The sequence below is a fragment of the Danio aesculapii genome, chromosome 18, assembly GCF_903798145.1.
Source record: "Danio aesculapii chromosome 18, fDanAes4.1, whole genome shotgun sequence".
NCBI lineage: Eukaryota > Metazoa > Chordata > Actinopteri > Cypriniformes > Danionidae > Danio > Danio aesculapii.
The window spans coordinates 31,773,406-31,785,663 of NC_079452.1; the positions used below are offsets into that span (position 1 = coordinate 31,773,406).

General features: G+C 30.6%; 1 protein-coding gene across 2 annotated transcripts in view; it reads right to left on the bottom strand.

The window, feature by feature from the left end:
- Positions 1–200: 200 nt before the first annotated feature.
- Positions 201–12,258, bottom strand: part of LOC130245726 (Golgi integral membrane protein 4-like) — a 43,300-nt gene continuing 31,242 nt past the window's right edge. For both annotated transcript variants that reach the window (XM_056478486.1, XM_056478485.1), the window contains 4 exons: positions 10,401–10,586; positions 7,475–7,543; positions 7,309–7,395; positions 201–1,497 (listed from right to left, as the gene is read on the bottom strand). In XM_056478486.1, coding sequence (XP_056334461.1) covers positions 1,354–1,497; positions 7,309–7,395; positions 7,475–7,543; positions 10,401–10,586 — 486 coding nt within the window. In that variant the 3' untranslated portion in view covers positions 201–1,353. The remainder of the gene's footprint in view (positions 1,498–7,308; positions 7,396–7,474; positions 7,544–10,400; positions 10,587–12,258) is intronic.

Genomic DNA, 12,258 nt, shown 5'->3' on the forward strand with positions numbered 1-12,258 from the left:
TGCTACATATCATGAGCCTTGCAGGAATCCTTACAGGATGAAAGCAGGGCACTCAGTGTTATTTTGCTTTGGGATAATAATTTTTACATTTATGTCGGATGAAAAGATTTCCCCCCCTCAACTCAAGGTCAGCAAATATCAAAACATCAGCACAGCTGCCAGACTTTGTGCATGATTAAAAACATCGGATGAGCATTAAATCCTTCTCCAATTTTTATTCTGCTCACGTCGCCTGCCATCATCAACAAAACTAGAAAGAAAACTGTACATATAAAGATATTTATTTTAAATATAACGTATTAAAGCTGAACAAATAACAGAAAAAGCTGGTTCCACCAATATTACATCAAATAATAAATCAAAAGAATACCCCCAAAAATAAAAAAGGTGATTTCATATTATAATATATATATAAAAAACAAAGTAAATACTTGACAAAATAAATATATAGGTTTTTAAAAACGGTAGTGATTTAAAGTACATTCCTCGCAAATCTTTTAATCTAATTTGTTCTACATCCGAATATTATGCATCGTAATTTTCAATGCGCCATTCATTTCTATAATGTCTTATGTCATATGTTTAATACATCGACAATACGACTTCAGATCCAGTAGCACGCAGAACACTAGTACAGGTTTATACTAGAGTAATGACTTTAAAAACAGAGAAATCCAGACAAAATTCAACAAAGACATCAGAAACAGATCATCCTGTCAAAGATCGATAACACGAGAAAGTTCTCATTATCTCTAGAGAGGCACTTGGTGAAAATCATGTAACTGCTTCATGTAATTTGGCTTATGTCTACTCAGTAATCTCACTATGGTAAATATGCAAAGAGAGTACAACATTTAAAAAAAACAGCTACAGTTATCGGCTTGAATTACATGTAAACATTCATAGTGACCCGAGAGCGTCCAAACTCACCCAGCATGCAATATTACTGCACTGCATTATTCATCAACCAAAGATGGATGAATTAACAACAAAGTGAGCATTTAATGGCTGCCTGTGCATCAATTTGAGTCTTTACTTCCAAACTTATCTTGCGTATGGAGCCGTTAGTGATCAAAAATGGCAAATCTTTCAGTGCAAGAGGTTGTTGTGCATCCAGTTGAAAAAAATCAAAGATGAAGCAGTATTCTGGATCTATGCGGCATTTCTTAAATGACAGGCTGACTGCAGGGCGTTTTGGTGCATCTCTGTTTTTAGTCACACAGTTCATTCATTTCCTATTCATCCGATTGACCCAAAAGAACCCTTAAACCTGGCACAAAGTTTATGAGAATGGATTGAGAAATCCCAATTCATATAAGTGGCAGCCATTGACTGTCCTTACTTTCCACCACCTCACATTTCTGCCCTGCGAATGGGTGGTTTATCCCCGTTACCTCCTTCTTCTTCCTCTTCTTCGTCTTCATAGTTTTCTTCATTGTGATGTTGGGCCGGTTGATTGTCCTGCTTCACTGCTACTCCATGATCTCGGGGATCTTCCTTTGTAGACACAACCAGAAACAGAATTGTGTAAAAATCATCAAGGTGCACAAACACCCATCAAGTCTGGTTGTTTCCTATCAAAACCTGTTTGCTGTTTGTGATGGTTTGGGATTAACAGCAATTAATAAACATCTAAACGAGAGCACCATTTAGAAAACTATTTACAGTTGATGACAAAATTACTAGCCCTCCTGTGAAATGTAAATTGTTTTTGAAATATATCCCAAGTTATGTTTAACAAAGCAAGGCTATTTTTTCCATAGTATTTCTTATTATGGTGAAAATCTTATTTATTTTAGTATGGCTAAGAATAATAATAATAATAATAATAATAATAATAATAATAAATATATATATATATATATATATATATATATATATATATATATATATATATATATATATATATATATATATATATATACACATATACATATATATACACATATACATACATATACATATATACATATACATATATATATATACATATACATATATACATATACATATATATATATATATATACACATATACATATACACATATATATACACACATATACACATATATATACACACATATACACATATATATATATATATATATATATATATATATATATATATATATATATATATATATATATATATATATATATATATACATATATATATACATATATATATATATACATATATATATATATATATATACATACATATACACAGATAAATAATGACAAATAAAATATACAAATAAATAAATATAAAAATATTTAACATATTTCAAAATAAATATAAATAAAAAATTAATTAAAAAGAACATGCAATATATATAAATAATGACAATTAAAATATAAAAAAATATATAAAATAAATAATAATAACAACAATAACTAAAATATAAAAATATATAAAACTAAATTTAAAAATAAAAATAATTAAATGAATAAATATAGACATAAATAATAATAATAATGATAATAAATAAAATATAAAAATAACTAAAAAATAATACAAAATAGATAAATAATAATGATAAATAAAATATAAAAATAAATATAAAACAAAATAAAAAAGATATTAAAAATAAAAAATAAAAAAAAAAAATAATAATAATAATAATAATAAATAAAATAAAAAAATAAAAAGAAAGAAATAAAAAATAAATATAAAAATAGATAAATAATAATGAATAAAATAAAAAAATAAATATAAAACATAAAATAAATATAAAAAGTAATAATAATCGTAAAATCTAAAAAATATAAAAAATTAAAATATAAATAAATATCAAATTAAATAATAACAATTATAAATAAAATTTTAAAAATATAAATATAAAATGGGCTTAACAGTTAAAAAAAGCATGTGATCATTGGATAACCATTTATGCACAAGCTCTGCAATTCACAGCATTATGTGATTAAAATTACACTGTTCTGACAGTTTAACAAATAACACTTATAACACAGATTATCTGGCTTTGTGAGACTATAGTATGAATAAACACGTTTGTTTTTAAATTACACACTGACATTCCATAAAGCACTTTCATTTAATCTAGTTCCGTGTTGCCCAACCCTGTTCCTAGAGGCACACCAACAGCGCATATTTTGGATGTCTCCCTGGTCTGACCCATTCATTTCAGGTTTTGGAGTTCTTCTAATGTTCTTATGAGTTGCTTCAGGTGTGTTTGATTAGGGAGAGGTTGAAAGTGTGTACTGTTGGTGTGCCTTCAGGAACAGGGTTGGGAAACACTGATCTAGTATTTACATAAATTAATACATGACAAAAATGTGCCTGCATAAGCATTACATGCTTTTTACTTCCCCATCAAAAACATGAAACCTCCAAATAAATCAATCTACAGTATATGCTTTCATGTACTGACAGCCTATAGAATATGTTGAGGAAAGTTATTTATTAGGTTTTGGTACAAGCTGTTCACACACTGGCATTAAAACTACACATATACATTTGTCAATGTTTGATATACAGTTAGCTTCATAAATATTTGGACACTGTCACAATTCTAACATTTTTGGCTCTATACACCAACACAATGGATTTAAAATGAAACTAAGATAACTATAACTAAGATGTGCTTCAACTGCAGATTGGCAGCTTAAATTTAAGGGCATTTACATCCAAATCAGGTGAATAGTGTAGGAATTACGACAGTTTGCATATGTGCCTCCCACTTGTTAAGGGTCCAAAAATAATTAGACAGAATAATAATAATAAATCAAACTTTCTCTTTTTAATACTTGGTTGCAAATCCTTTGCAGTCAACTACAGCCTGAAGTCTGGAACGCATAGACATCACCAGACGCTGGGTTTTCTTCCTGGTGGTGCTCAGCCAGGCCTCTACAGCAACAGTTCCTGCTTGTTCTTGGGGTGTTTTCCCTTCAGTTTTGTCTTCAGCAAGTGAAATGCAAGCTTAATCTGATTCATTGACTTGGCCATTGCATAACATTCCACTTCTTTCCCTTCAAAAACTCTTTGGTTGCTTTTGCAGTGTGCTTTGGGTCAATCTACATCTGCACTGTGTAGCACCGTCCGATGAGTTCTGAAGCATTTGGCTTAACATCAGCAGAAAATATTGCCTGGCCATGGAAGAACTTAGAAGCCAATTGTCCAATTACTGTTGGACCCTTAACAAGTGGGAGGCACATATGCAAACTGTTGTAATTCCAACAGCATTCACCCGATTTGGATGTCAAAACCTTAAAGATTAAAGCTGACACTCTGCAGATAAAGCACACAAGATAAATCCATTGTGTTGGTGTACAGAGCCAAAAATGTTAGAATTGTGTTGATGTCCAAATATTTATAGACCTACTGTAATTTACATACTACATATCTATTTGTATATTCTGCTTATAGCAAATAACAACCTGCATTATGTTCCTATTCCTATGTAACCTATTATGTTCATTTCTATTTGCCTATCCCTGATTATTAATAGAGGCTGTATGTTCATCTATTTGTAAATATCTGATTCTGGTTAATACGACTTGTATATCATGTTCATAGTATAGCCATCTGTAAATATTACCCACAGTTTTCTATAACTGCACTTATAACATAAGTATAACACTTATAACATAACTTATAACAATCTATGTCCTGTACTTGCTGCTATTGCACTCCTGGTTAGACTTAAACTGTATTTTGTTGCCTTGTACATGTGTAAAGACAATAAAGTTGAATCTAATCTTATCTAATCTAACCTAATAAAAAACTCTATTTCACACTGTTAAGCTGTCTAGCGAATGCTCTCTTTGAAAGCACACAAGCATAAATGAAACATTCCCCTGAATCTAAAGCAAGAGGTGAAAATGGAGGATGAATGTTTAAAGTAGAGCTGGACTGATGGCAGTAAGCGGACACCGCGGAGAACACCGCAATCGATCCGACTCACCCAACTGTGGCGCTGCGCTCTACAGTTACAGCGACGACTTGTACAAAAGAATAAGTGAAAACATACACACGTAAGCACTACATAACTCTCTGTGATACATTACAGTGTCAGAGACCATAAAAAGTGCTCGCTCCTACACTAACAGCTCTACTAGAGGGATTTATGCTCCTATATTTCACATTTTTTAAAACAATAATTTAAGTCAATAACAAAAACATAATGCTTAACACATTAACTTATTTACTAACATGAACTAATAATGAATAATACTTGTATGGCATTTATTAATCATAGTTCAACATTTACTAATGCATTATTAACATCCAAAATTCATGCTTGTTATCATTAGTTAATGCACTGAGTTAACAAGAACTAAGAACTACTTTGTTGGGTATCGTTTGTGGTTATTTCGATACAGGTGCTAAATCGATACTTTTAAAACGATACTGATACTTTTGAGCCACTAAATTATGGTAAATGACTCAAGAAAAACTTTTATTTGACAATTTAAAAAAATAATAATAATTTTAATTTAAACAATATAACTAATGGTTAAACTAAACATCAGTTCATATTTATATTTATATATTTGAATTGCATTTATATATTTCTTTGGATCATTTGTTTGTTAGCATGAATTTAAGAATTACATTATGCAATTACTACTAACCTGTGGAAAGTCTGTCATCAAAATAGTGAATTTATCTTATATGCCTTTGGAAAAAACGGCGTTTAGTTTGAAAAAGCAGCAACATTTGTTTGTCAAATACTGGGGCAGCTTCATTTCTTACTTGAGTATAACAGGATAGAATGCTTAGAACCTGACTCTAATGTTTTATTCATGGATTTTATTTTATTTTATTTATGGTTTATTTGTGGCATTATGTGTGGGGCAGTATGTGTGGGGATGAAAGATCTATTTAGATTATTCTGTACTTTGTTGTACTTTGTGTTTACCTTGGAAAAAAACTAATAATCAAAGCAAAAAAAAGATCCATTATTAGGTAAACAAAGCAAGTTTCTCATATAATATCTCTACCAAAAGACAGAAAATATTACTTTACAAACTGCACTGTAAATAAATCATATGAACATTTGCACAGTAGTCAATAATATCACTAAAATTACTTTAAAAATTGAATAAATATAAATGTACATATATTTACACAAGTAAATAAATAGACTTAAAGATGGGCTAAAAAACTGCGGAAATCTTCCATGTGGGCCTACACATTACCAATCAAAAGTTATTATATATTTTTTATATACAGTGCTCAATATATACATGTACACCCCATTTTGAAAATGAATATTTTTATCCATTTCTCAGTGAATATAGGCAATGTATTTTTAAACAGATTTATTAAACAGATATATTTATTAAAATAATATTTTAGTCACCAAACATAGCTTCTCTTGAAATTTGGGTGTACTAGTCTTTGGACTGTTATCGCAAGTTATTTTGTTAGATAAGCTTCAGATTTGGCCTCAGTACTGACTAATCTAATGTACATCGACAAATATAAGATTGAATAGCTTCCTGTTAAAAATATGAATTCAAGAGAGATTTGTGAGGTGTGTACTGTATATGCTGAGCACTGCATTTACAGTAGGTAAGTTGGAGAATATATTAAAAAGGAAGATGATCTTTACTTAATATCCTAATGATTTTTGGCATAAAATTAAAATCAGTAATTTTGACCCATACAATGTAATTTTGGCTATTGCTAAAAATATACTGTGAAACAAAAGACTTTTTCTTCAGTCCAGGGACACATTTACAAGAAACTATTACTATTATTACAATTATTATTATTATTATTATTATCATCCCCATCATCAATATTATCCCTCAAATTGACTACCCTTTCGTTATGTTCAGGGCTGTTTTTCCCCTATTGACTTCCATTATAATGACATTTTTAGAGTGCAATACCATGACACCATATAATCAGGCATTCTTGATTGTTGCTGGTTTTCCCTGTTGGAAAGAGGTAAAATGTGTCATTTTTACTGTTGTTATAATGTTTACTATTATAATGACAAAAAAGTCATTATAATGGAAGTCAATGGGGCAAAAACAGCACTGAATATAACCAAAGGGTAGTCAATTTGCCCAGAGTGTATTATTGATTCCCAAAATATGCGTCAAAATCAGATTTGTCACCAAAATCATTCCATTTTCTGAAAAACAGAGAAAGTTGTGGCCAAATTAACACTTCAAATCACCCGAGAGTAGATGAAAATATCCCCAACAGCACACAAGGGTTAAATGTACAAGTTACAAGTGCTTAATTTATATGTAAAAAACATTTTTTTCCAGGATTGATTCTTTAATAAACAGAAATATTAATTATATTTGAAAAGAATATGTTGTACCTGTTCTACATTCTCCTCATTATACGGGTCTCCCTCTTCCTCTCGCACCACTTCATGCTTGGGATTGTCTACCAGTTCTTCTTGAGCCTGGAGACACAAAGCAATCACAGTAAGGGAACAAATAACCATTCTAGCTTCATTTTTAGGACTGCATTAGATTCCCGACCTCATCATCTCCTTCCTCCTGGTACTGCTCATCCAGAGCGTCTTCCTGCTGATCTGGGTTTCCGGGCATCTGCACAAAACAAACAAAACTCATCATTTTAGACTTGCTCTGCTGCATAATAAATATCCTCTAGATATCACATTCTCAAACTAAATCAAGTCTCAACAACAACAAAAAAGTTCTGTTTCCTCTGAATTTTAACAAGATGCAAAAAAATTGGTTTACAATAAATGGCTATGGGTTCTATGCACAGCTAGTGTTTTTCAGCCAATGATGAACTTCCGTTGAGAGCTTTATGTGACTTTTCAATTTCATAAGGTTCCTTTTACAGCATCGATGTTGTAATTAGGGATGCTCATTTCGGTTTATTTTACTAACAAACAACCGCAGCTCGTTAACCGAATATTAACCGTTAACAGAGAAATATTAAATTATTTAATAAAAAATATTGACGTGTCTTTTTTGTGATGAATTAAATATTTTAAAATACTGATTTATTTTAACATGCGAACAGCATTCATTAGTTTACAGATTATGTCATAATGACTTACTTACCCCGTCTCACTCGCGGTTCATGTGTGCGCACTGCCAGTGCATTTGAACCTTAGGGCTCGTATGTTGACTTTTTGTAAAGTATAGGCTACTATAGCATATAAATTTGCATTCATGTTTTATAAGATGTAAAATAAAAGCTTCAGTTTGGTGCGGAGTTATTCAAAATTCAAGAAAATCATTGGATTTGTTTGATTCGTAGATTACGTAGGCTATTTTAAAATTGATATTACATAAGAACTATAAATAACAAATTTTCCAAATGGAAAAAAATGGTTGGTTTGTTGGCTGTACACTAAATCATCAATAGCCTATTTATTAAGTTTATGCTCCAGGCAGCACAGAGGCAATCAGCATCAGCGCTGGTTTGTGTCAACTCATCTGTGTCAAACTGTGACAAGAAATATCCTTCTTTCATTTAGATTCTTTGACAAAATGCGTATGTAGGCATGTGTGGTTGCACGTGTTACCGTCTGGCGAGTTAACAAATATTTGTTGCACATCAGGGGCTGATCATGCTTTCCCACTCCAAAAACGCGAGGCGCACCGCACTACCTTTTAATGTTGACAAGAAAAAAAGAAGCGAGGTGCTCTTTTTTTATGTCACTATAGGAAACGACTGAATCAGCTGGTCTATTGTGTTGCTGTCATTGTCTAAAGATGGTCAATCTAAGCCTTAAAGGTTTTTCAATTGCAGAGTGAATTTAATGAAGTATTTTGCACAAGTATCTGTGGATTAAGTTTATAATTTTAGTTTGATGACGTAAAGAAGTCAGAATTTAAGCGCTTCTGAATTATTAGCCCCCCTGTATTCCTCTTCCCCAGTTTCTGTTTAACTGATAGAAGATTTTTAACCCATTTCTAAACACAATAGTTTTAATAACTCATTTCTAATAACTGATTTCTTTTATCTTTGCCATGATGACAGTAAATAATATTTTACTAGATATTTTTCAAGATATTAATATTCAGCATGAAGTGAAATTTAAAGGCTTAACTGGGTTAATTAGGCAAGTTAGGGTAATTAGGCAATTATTATATAATGATGGTTTGTTCTGTAGCCAATCAAAAAAAAAGGGGGGTAATAATATTGACTTTAAAATGGTTTAAAGAAAAATTTAAAACTGCTTTTAATCTAGCCGAAATAAAACAAATAAGACTTTCTCCAGAAGAAAAAATATTCAAGGAAATACTGTGAAAATTCCTTGCTCTGTAAAATATCATTTAGAAATTATTTGAAAATGGAAAAAAAAAAAAATAAATAAATAAATAAATAAAAAATTTCACAGGCGGGCGAATAATTCAGACTTTAACTGTGCATGTGTACATTGTACATGGGTTCTCTCTAAATGTATACGATCCAAAATATATTTTATACATAATTGACACTATGCTGTTTAATTTTTTATTTATTTTGATGTCTTTTCCATTTTTTATTTTATTCTTTGTGTAATTGTAATTTCATTTTGCTTATGAGAGAAGGGTTGGGAATAATATTTGTTTCTTTTTTTCTGTAAAACTATCCTGATATTTCTGCAAGTTTAATAAACAGATAAAATATTGCACTATTATGTCTTTTCCTTTTTCGTTCTTTTATCACCCGTTTTAACACATTTTAATCTGTTTTTAAATCATTTTTAATTCTTTTAATTCTTGTTTCTTTTATTATTGTTTATGTAAAGCACTTTGAATTACTATTGTGCATGAAATGTGCTATATAAATAAACTTGCCTTGCCTAAAAAAAAGATCCATACAGCTCCATCCAAAAGAGAAGTCTCATTGGACTACCATCATATACCCTCATATCATCATATGCCATCATATACAGTTTATTAGCCCTCCGGTGAATTTCTTATTCAAATATTTCCTGAATGTTGTTTAAAAGTGCAAGGAATTTTTCCACAGTATCTCTTATAATATTCTTTTCTTGTGGAGAAAAGTCTTATTTGTTTTATTTCAGCTAGTATAAAAGCAGTTTTTAAGGTCAATACTATTAGCACTCTTAAGCAATATATTTTTTCGAATTTCTACAGAACAAACCATCGTTATACAATAACTAATTACCCTAACTTGCCTAATTAACCTAGTTAAGCCTTTAAATGTCACTTTAAGCTGTATAGAAGTGTCTTGAAAAATATCTAGTCAAATATTATTTACTGTCATCATGACAAAGATAAAATAAATCAGTTATTAGAGATGAGTTATTAAAATTATTATGTTTAGAAGTGTGTTGAAATAAATATTTTTCCATTAAACAGAAATTGGGCCTAATAATTCAGGAGGGCTTTTAATTCTAACTTCAACTCTATGCATATAGATTTAAAACTTTTAATGGAGTATTATGGTATCATCTGCAAATAAGTTGTCATTTACCACCAGTTGCTCTTCTGCGGGTGGCTGGTGCTGATTCTCTGCATGTGCGTGCATGTCCGGGTGGCCGACAGGTACTGGCTCTTCCTCCTCCTCCTCATGATGATGCTGCTGCTCTGCCTCCTCAAACTCATCCTCACCCTGGTTGTTGGGGTCGTCCTCTGGATCAACTTCTGCTTCTACTGGTCGCTATGCATGGGATGAAAACTGGTTTCAAGGTTTACTGAAGTTTGGAAAAGTCAATGTTTTAAAACTGCTGAAATGTTCTGCTTTACCATTCCTACACTATATGCAAGTTTTTTTTTCAAACAATTGTATTTCATTTTTTAGGGCAACAGTATCTCTGCATTAAAAGCTATTGATCAGTGCATGATTCAGCAAATATCTGAAAAAACAAATCATTTATAAATTAACATGCAAACATGCTACAGACTTGAACAGGCTTATTTTATATCCAAAGAAAAGAAAAATATCCAAAGATGCCTTTTCAAGTTTTAAAGAAATCTGTGTTTTTGAAACTAATGAAGAAAGCAGAAGTCAATGATTTATTTAAAATATTTAGCCTGAAATATTTACGGTTCCAAAATATTTTAAATAATTCTTAAACTAAAATATATTATGTTCAATGGGGGAAAATGTTGTTTTTCACCAAGACATTTAATAAAATAACATATTTTAGAGCAGTAATCACAATAACGTGATATTTTCATCTACGGTTATCATATCATCATAGCAGCCTATGCCTGCTGGTCACTGTCAAAATAATAAATTAATTGTAAAGTGCTTTGGTTGTGTGGCAATGCATAATAAATGTTCTATATATATGTACATTACCTTCTTATATTAATCATCAGTAAGCATGTTTAGACAAGCTGGCTTTATTTGGACTGTCTCTTTGGAATGGAAAGTTTGTGTGTGAACTGCTAATTAAAAATATATATGAAGAGTTCAGATGCAAAATCCATCAGGCCTCTTTTTTGTAAACGAGCATTTTCTATCAGGCTCCTCTGATTAGGTTTAGAAGTTTCATTTTATAGATAATTAAAAAAAGGGTATTAAATATTAAATAAAATATCCCTTTTTCATAAATGTCACTTTAGACAATTCTTTGGTTTTTAAGAAGGTAGATTTTTTTGCGTCAAAACCAGCTAAATCCACTTGTGCTTTTTATGCAAAAACCTCTAAATCCACCTATTGGGACAAGACGGTGCAATTAGTTGAAAAATCACTAAAGATGCAATGAGATTATTTTTCCAAACATAAAAACACAAACCACATTAAATGCATAAATCTGTTAAGTAAGTGGCAGTTCATTCCGCTGTGGTAACCCCTGATAAACCAGGAACAAAGATGAAGGAAAATTAATGAATGAAATCTGTCAAGTAAGTGCATTAATCAATAACATTAAATAAATTGACATTAATTATATCTTAACAATCTGTTGTCCTTTCTGATATTCAGGATTTAGATTTAATGCAAGTAGAACAATGTAAACATTGCAAACATTGTAAACTAAGCTTGGTAAATTCAAATAATATAGTGTAAAAAACATAGTGAAACACCAATATCTGTGCATTGTCCAATAATATAAATAAACTTATCACATGTATAGGTAATATGAAGAAATATAAATAATCTATAGTTTTATACATTATATATATCTTTTAAAAATAGCTTAAATTAGTAAATAAAACACAAGGTAGGCCCACTGGGCTAAAAGGGGATGCCTCTCAAACACTTGTAGAAGCTGTCATTCATTTATCCTCACCATACTAAATGTCTTGGTCTCTTTTTTGTCTCTTGTTTATCCTCATAGCATCCATGTGGGATAAAAGAACAGCATTTTAACTTCGTCTTTTGT